The sequence below is a fragment of the Colias croceus genome, chromosome 18, assembly GCF_905220415.1.
Source record: "Colias croceus chromosome 18, ilColCroc2.1".
Lineage (NCBI taxonomy): Eukaryota > Metazoa > Arthropoda > Insecta > Lepidoptera > Pieridae > Colias > Colias croceus.
The window spans coordinates 5,860,304-5,875,630 of NC_059554.1; the positions used below are offsets into that span (position 1 = coordinate 5,860,304).

General features: G+C 31.8%; 2 protein-coding genes across 3 annotated transcripts; one reads left to right on the forward strand and one right to left on the reverse strand.

Moving 5' to 3' along the window:
- The first annotated feature begins 215 nt into the window (after positions 1-215).
- On the forward strand, positions 216-2,658 carry LOC123699670 (mitochondrial amidoxime-reducing component 1-like). Its single transcript, XM_045646675.1, has 8 exons — positions 216-371; positions 700-925; positions 1,050-1,194; positions 1,300-1,394; positions 1,639-1,747; positions 1,843-2,048; positions 2,124-2,198; positions 2,348-2,658. Exons 1-8 carry the CDS (start codon positions 359-361, stop codon positions 2,475-2,477), a joined length of 999 nt encoding a protein of 332 aa, XP_045502631.1. The 5' UTR covers positions 216-358; the 3' UTR covers positions 2,478-2,658.
- Positions 2,659-2,691: 33 nt separating this feature from the next.
- Positions 2,692-11,287, reverse strand: LOC123699669 (DNA polymerase alpha subunit B). 2 transcript variants are annotated; one of them, XM_045646672.1, is made up of 12 exons: positions 11,143-11,287; positions 10,757-10,991; positions 10,500-10,545; positions 9,255-9,328; positions 7,864-8,031; positions 7,404-7,527; positions 6,873-6,997; positions 6,049-6,197; positions 5,516-5,750; positions 5,225-5,428; positions 4,386-4,569; positions 2,692-2,844 (listed from the first exon to the last, which is right to left on the reverse strand). In XM_045646672.1, the coding sequence occupies exons 1-12, from the start codon at positions 11,216-11,218 to the stop codon at positions 2,710-2,712; spliced, it is 1,755 nt and encodes a 584-aa protein (XP_045502628.1). In that variant the 5' UTR covers positions 11,219-11,287; the 3' UTR covers positions 2,692-2,709. The 2 variants fall into 2 exon arrangements, with proteins under 2 accessions (XP_045502628.1, XP_045502629.1); XM_045646673.1 differs by lacking the exon at positions 11,143-11,287 and having other exon boundaries at positions 10,500-10,540; positions 10,757-10,965.
- Positions 11,288-15,327: the final 4,040 nt, after the last annotated feature.

Below are 15,327 nucleotides of genomic sequence, written 5' to 3' on the forward strand. Positions count from 1 at the left end.
TTTCCTATTGATATTTAGTTTTATTTATTTTATTTCTAAAATTAACAAAAGCAAATAAATGTATGTGATTTTTTAAGATATATGTTTAAGAAATGTTTAAGTAAGTATCTAAAATTATAAATGCGAATGTATCAAATCGATATTTATATCGATTATCGAACCGCCCGCGCCGCGGGCCGCGACCGCATGCGGATGCGAATCAAATGTTGGTGTCGTCCCTAATTTACACAAACAATTCCAATTTCCAGTTTTAATCAGAACTCTTGAGTGATCTGCACTGATAACAGTCTTGAAGTGAAGAGATATTATTAGAGCAACGTATTACGTTAGGTTATATTAAATTGAAATAAAATAAATAATGTCTTATAAAGGTGAGAAAAATCTCAGTTATTGAGAATGTTAAATATTAATAGAAAAGGTTTAACAGTGTTTTGTACCTATCCCATTTACTAGGTACTTCTAACTTTAGGCAAAAATACTTAAATAATAATTTAGGTTCTTTCCAGAACAGTCTTGATTTAAAAAATTCTTTTTAGTTTATATTCTTTTTTAGGTTATTTTCTATTGATGTAAGTAAGTATAACGTAATTCCTAACACAACCAATAATACCATTTTTATTTGGAATATGTTTTATTTTATTGTTGCTTTAGGTACATACATACATAATATTTACACTGTGTATTTTTATATCTCCTCAGGTTCCTACACAACAGCTGCGATTGCTTCTGTCGGAGTAATCGGCGGTGCCTACGCAGCTTACCATATCTACAATAAGTTACAGAAACCAAAGTTGCCGGAGGAATGGAGACAAGTCGGTACTTTGAAAAACCTATACATCTATCCGATCAAGTCTTGTGGTGCAGTCGTTATAAATTCAGTAGAATGCACTTTACTAGGATTGAGAAGTGGATGGCTGCGGGACAGGTAAATTTAAAACCTAAGTAAATAATGTTTGGCAGGCAAACTATAAAAAAAACGTCACCAAGATCGCAATATCAACTTGCGGGGCTTATCTTATAACTTCTTTATTTTTCACTTGTCTTTTCAGAGTCCTTATGATAGTGGACAGCAAATATAATTTTGTGACTGCAAGAGTTTACCCTGATTTGCTTCATGTAGAACCTACAGTTAACAACTCTGTCCTTACTATGAAGCATCATGAAATGGGAACTTTGTCAGTGAATTTGGCTGAGGTAGATAATCTTTAGGATTTTTTAAATGCCTTATATTATTACTTGTATGATGAAAAGTATTAACTAGTAATAATTGTAATAAGTGTAATTTTCTGAAATTTATAGGTGACTGCTTTACAATCTCCTAAAACCGCAACTGTGTGGTCTGCACCAGTGCCCGTTTATGATTGTGGAGATGAAGCTGCCGAATGGTTTTCAAAGTATGTACGACTAGTGTGCCGCGTGGTTTCACCCGAAAATTCAAGCACATTTAAAAAATTCATTCAATGTTTATGTGTGTGACTAACGAACATACACTTAAACATTCTTACAAATATTCGTGTTTCTGAAGAAAGGCACTCAATTTTATATATATAGAACAAAAAAATAACATTCCATATTTGACCAATTCTGTTTACCTACCTATATTCTTACAATTATTATTGTAAATTAATCATTTTCCAGACTATTGGATAAGCCTCCTGCAACCATGAGACTGGTATATTATGCATCGCAAAACTGCCGAAGTAGTAAATTTCACAACAAACTGTACAAATTCGGCAAAAATGATACGGTATGAATGTTTGTAATGTAAAGTACATAATAGTTAATTACATTTTAAATTTTTAATGTACATTCATGACTCTTATATTATATGACATATTTTAGGGAGCCTTTACTGATGAGGTTTCGTACCATTTAATTAACGAAGCTTCTGTTGACGAATTAAATACAAGGTTGACCGACTGTGTAGCGTCCCATAAACACTTTAGACCAAACTTCGTGTTAGACGGCGCCCAACCTTATGATGAGGACAATTGGAAGTTTGTGAAGATAGGTGAAAACATTTTCGAAGTCATTAAACCATGCACCAGGTAAGCAAAATTTAATATTTATAATTAATTTTTGTTTTTACCATATTAATTAACTACCTATTTAATGTTCCGTAGATGCATAATGACCACAATCGACCCAGAAACAGGATTGCGTCACTCAAGAGCTGAGCCAGTGGAAACATTAAAGACGTAATACATTTTTTACTTTTTATTGGACACTACGCAACCGCAATATCTATTGCCTGTATCACCTAATTTACTAATCTTAAATTATCGAAAAAATTACAAGATTAAGTTATAAAAAGAAAATTTAATAGCGTCTTTTTCATAATTTACAGCTATCGTCAGATAGAAGACCCGGTGCTTCGGAAGAGTGAGAAAAACTCTCCCCGCTTGGGATTACAGATGGCCCTGCGTTCCCCACCAGGCGGCCGTATTTCATTGAACGATCCCATTTACGTCGCATAAAATTTATAACATTCCATTTTACAAATATGCTTCTATATCGTTCAAAGATTTTTATTTTGTTAATCTTTTTTATGTTTATTTTCGGTTATATAAGCTTCAAGCTTAACGGTAAGACTGTATTCAAAAATCAAAATACGGTCGGTTCACATAATGTATAAAAATAAAATCATATGTTAACCAATTTGACTTTCATTGACGAAAAGAAAATGCATAATGTCGTACAAATTTATATTTAAATCCTAAGAATTTGGACAGCGATACTTTTAGAAAGGTCATTGTCATCGGAAATTATCATTCGTGCAAACGTGCCTCCTCCTGTTCCCTTCGTCAAATGCTCAGGATTCACAACCACGCAGCCGTTTACTTCCTGAAAAATAACTTCACGGTTACTGGAATTATCTAGATAAATAATTAGTTTTATTAAAAATAATACCTTCTATTTAAACAAATTCTGCAAATAATCAGTAGTTTTCTTATATTTGAAAATATTTAGAACTATATACCTAAGGGCCGATTTTTCAATGCCCAGATAAACAGCTAGATAGACTTTATTCTTCAGTTAACAAAATATTCAATTTTTCAATAGACGAATAGGACTTATCTATCGAATAACTACGTTATTTGAGGAATAAATCTATCTGCTGCTCCAACGGCCAGATAGCGTGCTATTCGACGATTAGACGTTTGAGTTGACAACTGACGCGTCAAATTTGGGATATTTTCGTATGTAATAACATAGAGCGTAGAATTTTTACAATAAAGCCTCTTTCTATAAAATAATTATCAATTAAAATCATATTGAAATTGATGTTTTTGATAGTACCTACTGATGATCATGCCATTGAAAATTTGCCGGACGCTGCCTTTATGTCGTTTCCATCGTAAAATATATACATTTTAACACAAATTTAATCAAAACTCTTTACTCGAATCAAAACAATAATCAACAATCATAGAACACAAGATAAACTTAAAATGCACTATAAAATGCACTATCCCGCTCTAACCTGACTAATTTAATATGTTTGTTTCGCCACTCCAAGAGCAGAGCTGCCAATATGGAAATATTTGGTCAGATAGTTATTCATCAAATAAATCACGATTGAAAAATAGGCGCGCCGTTATGAGTTAGATAAGCAATTGAATAAATCTATTCGAGGGGTAGTTATTAGACTGTTTATCTGGGCATTGAAAAATCGGCCCTAAATGTTCTAAATAGTTAAATAGATAATAAGGGTCAGATTCACAACTCGACGATAATGCTACTAAACTACTACTACTACTACTAACACTACTTAGCCCATTGAGCCCCGAGCGGCCCGATCGGTCCACGACACAATAGATTTTCTATTGTGTCTGATTCCGGGGCCTGAGTTATTAACACTTTTTGACTCATGTTATATTAGTTATGTATAGGCTATAGCTATCGCTCGCGTACTCAAAGAAAAACCCGCATAGTTATCGTTCCCGTGGGATTTCCGACATAAAAACTATTCTATGTCCTTACTAATTTTCATCCAAATCGGCTCAGTGGTTGAGTCGTGAAAAAGAGACAGACAGATAGACAGACCTTTTTTATTATTCATGGATAGGCATAGATAGGTAAATATTTTGCCGCCGTTTCACCTGATCGCAAGTGACAACGCGTCCTAAGATGGAGCATGTTTACCTAAAAGTGTCTTTTCACATTTAAATTTATTAAGATTATAGGGAGCTGGAAAAATTGAATTTAGTAGTTACACTTCTTAGAAATTAGATGTTCGAGAAAAGATGAAGAAGCATTTATATTATGTTAGACTCACGTCTATTTTACCATTATTTAAACATACATATCAGCTAAACATCCAAAAACTGACTTTACATCTAGATAACAACAAGTTATGAAACAGGCTACAAATCTGAACGCACCTTAACAAAATATCTAAAATTGGAGGGTAATACGAGAACATGTGGTGTGCAGGGTAGTTGAGCGTGGGCCGCCCATAGAGACGCATCTACCGGGTGCGATGCGGGCGGCGGCCATAGCGGGTAGAAAGACTGCTGCGTTAGTATGTGGCTCGCTAGCCGCGCTAACTTATCCCCACCTGTACCTCTGGTGATAAATAAGAGCCAAATATATAAGTAAAATATATACAGGGTTACTTGTAAAACACCAGCAACCTCGCAGGACAAGATAGCTAACATCATAAGCAACAACATTTGTTCTACGACTTTTGATAATTTGTTAGATTTTATTTTCATACAAAAATAAATATTCATTTAATTTTCTGTTTGAATATTATAAACTCTACGCGCATCTAAAATTTACGTTAACAAGAAGCGATCGAGAGGGGGAAGGGGGCGTCGCGTCGTCCTTTCGATAATGAATAGAACATAGACTTACAAATGTTAGGAGAGTAGAATAAAAGCTTAAAAAATCATTTAAAAATAATTTATTGCGTTATGCCAAAAGTCGTAGAACAAATGTTGTTACTTATGATGTTAGCTATCTTGTCCTACGAGGTTGCTGGTGTTTTACAAGTAACCCTGTATATATAAAAAAATTATCGTCGGTCAGGATTTTCTGTTATAAATGCTTTAACAAATTTTAAATAAATATAATAATTAATTTGTGATTTAAGTTATTATTAAAAATTAATTTACACTATTAACAAAAATTAATTTACATTTCATTGTGCAGAAAAATGTCATGAAATGAAACTCTCAAAAAGCTTGCTGTTAAAATATTAAATACAAAGGCAACTTACAAAGATATTTCCTCCTGACTAATATGCATAAGCACATCAGTACCAGTAACTCCAACCATCACACCATTTATATTTAAGGTACACGGATCTGGTATAAAATGTATGTTTGGATGTTTCTTCCGCACTGAATATGGTGGCGTTGGATAGATGTTGACATGAAATGCGTCCTTTAAACTTGATCCTATATATATTTTTGTATGAGGGCTGAAATTGTTTCCAAAATTATACTCTTGAAGGGTACATATTCAATATATTATACATACTTATTAAAAAAAATTTAATAAACATTACCTCGATACACAAATTTCACCTAAACTATCAATCAATTTCTCGAAAAATGATTTATAAGTTTCAGCCATTGAATTATCTTTCACATTAGCATGTTCTGCATCCAAGAACGGTCCTGTCATTATAACAACTTGTGGTCTGTGTGTGTTTATGTATGTTATTAGATCTTTTAACGGCTCATAACCCATACTATTTGATGTTGTGTATGGACCAGCTGCAATTACTAGTGATAATGTATCTGAAATTAATTATTTAATTATTTTACTAGTCGGTTGTGCTTGTGCTATATTTACCTTACGTATCTTTATTTTCATAATAGATCAATCATCAATTAGTTTCAAATTTTTTGAAGATTTGATGAAAAAAATATCAATAGGTAGCGAAAAGTGTAAAACTGGTTTAAGTGTTTTGGATTTCATCAATTTGAAACTGTTTCTTTCTATCATTGGGATTTCTGTGATGATTCTAGCTTAGGAGAAAATATTTAGGATATTTTTCATTAAGAGAATATACAAGTTACAAGACTGTGTCCTTACCTTTTAATATATTCATGAGATCTGCTTTCCGATCAGGCATAGGCCTGGCGCCATCGTGAAACACTTCGTGCGCAATAAACTTATCACCACGTGGGTTTATCCCACGCATGACAACCACTTGACCAGGGAATAAGGAATACTGCTTTAGGCTAGAGTAATAAGAAAAAAGGGTTATTCTTGTGAATATAAACACTAATACATATTATAAAGCTGAAGAGTTTCTTTGTTTGAACGCGCTCTCAGGAACTACTGGTCCGATTATAAAAATTATTTCGATGTTAGATAGCCCATTAATCGAGGAAGGCTATATTATATCATCACGCTCAGACCAACAAGGCAACAACAAGCATAGGCACTGCTAGTTTGTTATAAATATAATAAATTTTAAGGAAAGCTTCCTTCATTTGTTGTATTCCTTTTAGATTAGAATAATTAACATTTGAGAATCAATATAAATATATTAAGAAATTGATATACAAGGATAACAATGTATGTCCTGTTTAATTATCACACTTATGTTAGTTTCATCTGTATGTTTGTATGTAACCAACTCCTTTGGATTCGATTTTAAACCACGTTAAATGGACAGATATAATTCAAACTTTGAACATTTATCAAGGATTATTGACAATTAAATAATTTCATGTGTTTAATCGTGTTCTTTATAACTATAGTAATTATTTGTATGAACTTCACCAGTGAACACAGTTCAAAATATGTTAGGTATGCAAGTATTTAAAACATCAATATTTACAGTATTTTATACAAAATGAATATCACAGGGTACAATTAGTATCAATAAAACCTTTTCCCCATGAACTTACTTATCCATGTCAACTGTAACATAGTTACTGAGTGAGTTCTCCCAAGTGCCTTGTAATAAAACACTTTTAGCGTTAAGTCTAGCGTCGGCGTCACATTCAATTCTTCCTGCTACAAACACCTCTGTCTGTAAATATAATTTTAGATGTACATGTAGTTTGTGTATTGTTGTTTCTTCGTAATTCCCTAGCTATACAAAATACTACCTGAATATTATCACTAAAATTATTACATCAATTCGACTAGTAGTGTAAACATGCATAATCATAAAATAAAATAACTCGTCATAGGAATAACTGTAACTAACAGAATAATCACTTTTCACAAACAGATAGCCGATGTTATATGGAAAAACTTAGGCTACCTACGGTTTATTCTGATATTTCATAAGGATTAGGAAAAACTCAATAACGCGGGTACCTAAATCTTCTTCGTGTTACCTACATCTATAGCAAGTTAGTTTAGTTGCTTTTGTTTTTCATTCTAATATAATAATAGGTAAATCATTTACTAGCTTATAAATAAATTCCTACCTGTGTCTTTTGTGTGACTGAAGTTGTTTCTGACAATCCATTTTTCTTCATAATACATTGTGAGATATATCTTATATGATTATCAAACGTACTTGCTTTTTCATGGAGAAACTCAAATCCAAACCTACAATTAAAACATTAATTTCCTTACATTGTAAAATGTTATGTTTCATAGTAAAATATATAAGAAAATATATACATTTAGGCGTTTGTGTTATTTGATTCTCAAACTCAAACATTTATTTATACAATTAGCCTTTTTAGAAGCACTTTTGAATCGTCATATCATATTTTTAACATTTACCACCGATTCTGAAAGCAGTATCTATGGAGAAGAACCGGCAACAAGCATAGTTGCTCTTTTTATATAATATATTTAATGAAATTTTCCTGTAACACTGTCATCAATTATTTTCGGGTAGGTAAATGTTAACAATAATCACATTTACAATATACTCACATAGCTTTGCTATACAACTCTCCATCGTCATTACCAACTTGCGTAATGTTAAGGTCCGTTAAATTCAAATCATTAGACCTATCTATCTTTTGCAAGAGTGAGTCCTGTCCATATGAGTGTACAACGGACCCTTGATTGGTTCTCGACGTATATTTAACCGAACTACCCCTAATAAGTATAAGAAAATATATTATTAGTTTAATAACAGCTTTTATATAGTATGTGTGTAAGTAAAGTATGTTAAACAACATAAAATATACAAGAATTATAACTTATATTAATTTATTGTTAAATTTTACAAGGTAGACGTTTTTTAAATATCGATGATCCGACTCCTAAACTGATGACCACTTGGGAGTATTGGTGATACATATATTTGTGAGTTGATTCAAATGTTTTGTTGAGAGTTTTGATATAAAATAATAAATATTTCATGACAATTTTCACACACGGCACGACCTGATCCCATTATAAGCTTTCGCTTGTGTTATGGAAACCAGATGGCTTATAAACATACATAATATATAATTTTAGATAAATACTTATATAGATAAATAGCACCCAGACACAGAGTAAAATCTATGTTCATCACACAAATATTTGCCCCGTGTGGGAATCAAACCCACAACTTCTGACTTGGAAGGCCAACCAAGCCAACCAGTTAGTCATATATATATATAGTTTGTTATTGTATCTATTTACCATGGTATTAGTTTAGTCAAAGAATACTTTTAGCTTCATTCATACTTTTAAATAATTACAAATATATACAGAAGCCATATATGCTTTGAAGGTCAATAAATTTACATTACCTAATACCTCACAGACTAATTACTAATGGTTTACCACATTTGCAATTGATTATTATTATATAATTATGATGTTAGTAAATTGTCATAACTTATAGATGCAAGATATGTTAAAAATTTAATTCTTTATAGAATAAATTTTCCATCCACCTACAAGGTACCATATATGGAAATAGGTAGTTTCATTCACATGTAAATAGTTGTTTTAATTCTATTCTAGGTATTCTATAATAATACTAGCTTTCCGAAAGTGGCATCACCCTCGTTGTCAAAGAAACATATGCTTAGTTCCCGTTCCCGTGAAATTTCTGGGATGAAACCTATCCTGTGTCCTTCTTCAGGTCTCAAGCTATCTCTAGTTTAAATCCATGCAGTACTTATTGAGTTTAGACCAGACATACATACAGACAAACACAAAAATTTTAAAGACTACTTATTGAGTTTAGACCAGACATACATACAGACAAACACAAAAATTCTAAAGACTATTATTGGTTTCGATATCACGCCTCTTTTAAAAAAATTTAATGTACAGTTTTGACTTTCCTACGATTTTATTATATGTATAGATAGGTAACTCACACTGTTGGAGAATATGTTGCTGGACATATTTCATTTTGTTGTATTGAGACTTGTTCCTTTTCAACTTTTATCCTCTGTAAATTTCATTTGATAAAAAAAAATTAGAAAAAAAAAATTTAAATTCCGCCTGAGAAAAGATAAAAGGATTTACAGTATAGAATAATCTTAGTCATGTAAATTTTATGTGCAGTACATTGGCAGTACATAACATTTAAAGAAAAAAATCATATAACAATCTTTATAGGTTATTTTTTTAGGTCAATGAACTTGAGAGTCAAGCACTTAAGTTTATCAGAATTGGTCACACAGTCAACTCACATATGTCTAGTTTTAATGTGAAGGTACCATTAATCAAATTACAAAATTTAAGCACAAAAATTCTCAAATATAATAAAAAGGTTAGGAAAAGCATCATTGGTATTTTCAAATCAAAATATCTATTCTTTATCTTGCAATGGTGTATTCACACAAACCAATATTTTATCTGCAGAAAAGAGAACTAACTGGTAATAATGAAACAGTACTTCATGACATTTTTTATAAATACTATTCTGTCAATGTCATTTTGATATTTAAAATAACTTTATGTACTTTCAAAGTCTCGGGAATTTTTATTACTCTGAATACTGAATAGTACCCATGTAATTAAGATTTATATCTGGGATTGACATTAAAATATTTTCTCAAAATAATATTGTTATATGTTACATTTTTAATATACAATTGAAATAAATTTTACTATAAAACTAAATTATTCTACATTATCTCAATATTATCCCACATTTGTCACTTTTGAAAAATTTCTTAGACATAGAATGAGTTGATGGCTGCAGACGAGTATGGATCTAGTCATGATGTCTATTACATGAACCAGAAGCAAACTCGCCCACAAATATCATCAAGTCAACTGAATAAATATGTCACAAGATTTCTGCTGAGAAACAATATTTTAACCTATTTTCAAGTTTACATATGAATGGCATAAATGGCTTGCATGTCCCAGTTTACTGTCTAACACAAGTCTAACACATTAACTTACCCATTGTTACAATAAAATTTCTTCTTATTGAGGCTATCTCTGTTAGCAATCAATGAGTGTAGATCTAGTCACAGAATAACACTGTGGCACTAGATTTATACTCATGTTTTGCCAACAGAATTTTCTTCCAAATAACAGTAGAACCTAGAAAATTTACATAAATATACAAACAAACAAATCAAGTAGTATATAAAATAAATAGATACCTTTGGTGTTGTTGTCATGTAATTCGAGAGTACTTCATTCTCTGATCTAAATATTAAGGAAAAAAAATTGAGACAAATGCATATACATGAGATTTGTTTACTGAATAATTTCAATATTTATAGGTATTAGCCTGATAAAAAAAATATCTTAGCAAGTCATCAATTATTGTACAAACGTATTCTTTTAAATCTTGCGTTACTTATTAACTGATTCAAATTATTGCGCAAACAATAGAACACGTGGATAAAAAGGATACTGCGCTGAAGCGGCTGCGCTGTAGATAGGTAAACTTGCGCCGGTACTTGATCTTGCGGTTTCGTTGGCAAGAACATGAATTTTACTTGCGTTGTTCTTAGAGAATTCTCTGGTTTCAAGTAAATTTAAGTTATCAATACTGGGCGCAGCTCCGTTTAAATTGGTTAAACTAAATGCCATCCATTGTTCTATAAAAGTTTCAGGGTCTACGTTGTACTCTTCACATAAACTTACGCCTATAAAGACACGAACGAAAGAACAACCTTGAACACTAATTTTTGAGCGTTGAAGTTTTACTGACAACAACTAAGTTTTTACAGAATATAAGTTTTCCAAACTTTGTATACATGTACAAGCATTTAAGGGGCAACTAATAAGTTTACTCACATTTCCGTAAAACATCTTTTTGCACTTCTATACCTAAAAACTGAAATTGCTCAGTCACCAATTCTTCGGTAGCCATTTTCTGAGATATTGAAACAACGAAGCGAATGAAGGCAGCATGAAGTAAAAGAGCGCCAATCAAAAAGTGTGCGTCAGAACTCAGAAAGTTTTGCTTTACCATAGACTAAATGAACGTTGAAAGATGACAGTTCGTATTCTATAATTTATATTAATTAGTTTATGGCTATTTGAATTATTGAATAAATAAACTGTCTAACCTGAATAATTATAATTGTGGAAAAATTATTAGTAATGTACCTAATCGAATAAAATATTTAGGAATTTGGGTAGGTAGGTACGTTATTTTTGAAGTGAAACTTCTTTATCGGGGTTGGAAAAAAATTTGAACTTTCGCGCTTTTTTTATAACATCATCAGAGATGACATAGAGTAAAGAGATGATATGATACAAGAAGCTTATATCTTATACACTGGAGATTTCGGTATGAACATTTGACGTGTAACAAGAAAATTGTTGTGTTTTATCACTTTCACACCTAACTTGGTATTGCCACTGTTAATACGAAGTTTTCCCAAGGCTACTATGTATGCCGTAATATTCTGTGCAAAAGGTTAGTTTTTGTACATGAGTTTGTTGATAAATTGCCAACAATGTCATTCAGAAGCATTGTTGGATGAGACAATTATTATTTATGCTAAATAAAATAAGTATCTGGACCAATTATTAAAAAGCGATACTCCCTGATTATGGGTAGTTACCATAATAAAATTGTAGCAACTCTCACTTTGACAATATGGCATAAGTGTCAAAAAAATTGCGTCGCTTCGAATATTTAAGTTAATATTGTTGCGTATTTAATAAATATTTTCCGAATATAAATAATGTATTGCATTGTGAAAAATTGCAGAAGTGTTTGGACACCAAATTCTGGCATAGAATTTCACAAGCAAGTGTATATTTACGTTATTTACAATATTCCTCAATACTCCTGCATTTACCTGTTTAGAATCATTTCAATGGCAAAAATTGTAAAATTTTGCATCATTTTAGAAAGCAGTCATGTTAAATTTGTTATTTTCCTAATACTTTATCATTTTTCAACAAGTTTTCAATAAACAAAATTAACAAGTAAGGTAACCATGATGACGAGTTTTTATGGATAGTGAAGAGAATATATTGTAATAACAATATTATGATGAAATTTAGAACACCATTTTCAAGATTTTTACTAGTAATGAAACAACACTCGACATCGGTATTGCACTCACATGTGTTACATTGAAATTTATACTTTTTTAACTTACCTCATATTTTTTGTTTTAGGTATTTCAGCTTTCCAAAAAGTAAAATAAAAAGAAATATATGTGCCCATCAAGGGTAAAATTACTGAGGATTACGACCCAGAAAAAAATACCTTTTGAAAAATAAACTTTGTAAAGTTTTACGTAAACGTTAACGTTTATTATAAACAGTTTTTCTTTGATGATTTTGGCTTGAAATTGACCCGTCGAAGCAACGCGTTTAAAAAGAAGATCTGAGTAGCTTACAATTTGGTAAACAGCATCTGATGCAAAACACAACCTTCCTCAAATTACAAAGGATGTTAATGCTATATATCGGTTCATATCCAGGCTTTGTAGCCAAGAGTTATTTAAAACTATCATTCTATAACAATTAAAATTGTATGTACCTATAAAGTATGGCCAGTAATATTATAATATAATTAATACTGTTAAAAATATATGTCGTTATTATTTATAGACCATGATTTTTAGTTTTTTCTATTTCGAAAAATCCTGAATATACAAACCAGTGTGGTCACCCACAGAAAGAGACAAAAAACAACACTGACGTCATTCAAGGTTATATTTTCTTGTGACAAGTCAATGGTCATAGTGCAATCTCCAGTGTATTAGATATAAGCTTCTTGATATGATACAAAAATTCGATGTTAGCAGATGTTAGTGTAAACACCGTTATCCTTGAAACCAGTGGTTTGGTTTCGCGTATAGAACGTAAATTCAATGATTTTTTTTCATTAAAGTCTCACTTTTTCCTCAAAATTGTTTCAATCTATACCTGATATATCATGTGCACGCAAGGGCAAAGTAGACGGAGCTGCAGGAACGCAGGAACGACGATTGATCAAACGCCCCTTCCCACACACAAACTCAAATGTACACGCATTAGACTTATTCTAGAAGTACTTTTGAATAGTCATAACATAGTTGTACCATTTACCACCGGGTTTTTTTAACATTTATTTATGTGAAACCAATAAACTCTAGTTTCAAGGATAACGGTGATCATACTAACAGCCTGTATATTGTTATTTGTATCAAAAAAGGTTCGTTATTTAGGTTGACATCCTACGTAAACTTGGCATGTAATAATTTTTATAGACAATTTATTTATTGTTTTATTTTTTCTTGTATTTTCATAACAAAGTTTCATAAAGTATATGAAGGATACTGAGGGATATATTTAACAATGTTGCAATTGGCTAAAGTAAGTACCCATGTCTTACTATTTATTCTTAATACTGAATTATATTTTCTTCGAAATTTTGTACATTTTATTTGCATACAGGCTGTGCCCGGAGGTTTTACCTGCATAACATTGCTCCACTTCTAATGGTCTTAGCGTGATGATATATTGAATCGACCCATAATATCTTAATATCCATGCAAAATTTGAAGTAAATCCAAGCAGCACTTATTTAGTTTAGCCCAGACATACATACCTACAGACAAACAAACAAAAAATTATATTTTTTGGCTTCGGTATCGATAGTAGACAAAGCCAAGATCACGCCCAAGTATTCTTTTAAAAAAATATTCTATGATTTGAGACTTTCCAACGATTTTATTATATGAATTAGATTCAATTAGTCTTCAAAATTCCGCGGCGGCCGGCAATGGGCTTTTTTTACTTCAACGGAAACTGATTGAAAAAAAAATCAAATAGGTAGGTGCCTAAATTTTTAATTTAACACAATAAATATCCTTATTTATTTTATGTTCCAGAATTTAGTGCGTCGCAATTTACGAAATGTAATGTTAACACCTCGATTGCATCAATCTTCAAGTCTTGTAAAGCTGAAAAAATTGCAAGCAGATTTTCAGGTTTTTCATTTTTGTACATAGAGTTCCATGACCCGGGACGTGAAGGGACTCGCACCACAGATTAAGTATTAGTTACTAACCCGCACAGAACACTCGCACCTGCACCAACTAATACTTAATCTGTGCCTGCACCAACTTCCGAACCGCCATTATGTTTGAATCGAACTGTAGCAGTTTATAAGGTGGAGATTAGCAATGTGATTAGCAATTATTGATACCTACCACAGAGCAAGTACAAACCATACATACCATACCCAATATAATAGTTACGTACCTAAGTAATACATATTTGAGTTACGTTCTAATCACGTTGCGCATAATAATTTTTCAGTGCGAAGATGGGCAGCCCATTTGGTTGAAAAGGGGTTTCTCTGACCGTGTTCTGTATATAAGCACCATAGTCGCAAGTTACTTGGGTATTATTATGACCCTTGGAACTGTTTATGATAATGCGAAACCAGAATCATGGAAACAGAAGGAATAGAAGCTCATTACCTCAATAACTACTCGTATACCTATTTCAAGAGACAAAATTTTAACTGCTAATCTACCCACTGTATCTTTTCGTGTAGGTATATGATTTTCATAAGGATTTTGATAATTAGTTAAAACAATGTTTTTTAATATTTAAAATGTTTAAATTCTTCGTTTATAAATAATACACGATTTATGTACCATAAATAGTGACTTTTATTTCGTAGGTCAACGCACCATATCCAGAAGTTATGAAATTGGGGGAAGGGGGGGGTGTAGTTTTACCATAGTAAGTCAAGTAGGAAACGTAAAAATATGTAACTTCGTGATTTTTTTTTTATCGAACCAATTTTAATAGAGGACTGAAGATTGATAATTTTTCTTTATACGCACCCATAAGAATATGTATTCCAGTAGAAACTTGATGCAAACTTTTGTTGCCGTTAGACATTCGGTTAATCGAACCACACATGACGGAAATTCCGTTACGCATCCGCCGCAACTGAATTTCCGTCAAGAGTGGCAAAGGCACAGAACATTGTGCAGAACATATTATACAGGCGAGAAG

Excerpts from the sequence above, each read along its gene's own strand:
- LOC123699670 (XM_045646675.1), top strand. Across the intron at positions 1,395-1,638 it reads GCTGCCGAATGGTTTTCAAA|ACTATTGGATAAGCCTCCTG; the intron begins GTATGTACGACT and ends ATCATTTTCCAG. Across the intron at positions 2,049-2,123 it reads GTCATTAAACCATGCACCAG|ATGCATAATGACCACAATCG; the intron begins GTAAGCAAAATT and ends AATGTTCCGTAG.
- LOC123699669 (XM_045646672.1), bottom strand. The coding sequence starts at position 11,218 with ATGGCTACCGAAGAATTGGTGACTGAGCAATTTCAGTTTTTAGGTATA. Across the intron at positions 5,751-6,048 it reads TCTCATGAATATATTAAAAG|ATACATTATCACTAGTAATT; the intron begins GTAAGGACACAG and ends AATTAATTTCAG. Across the intron at positions 4,570-5,224 it reads AGTCAGGAGGAAATATCTTT|AGGTACAGGTGGGGATAAGT; the intron begins GTAAGTTGCCTT and ends ATTTATCACCAG.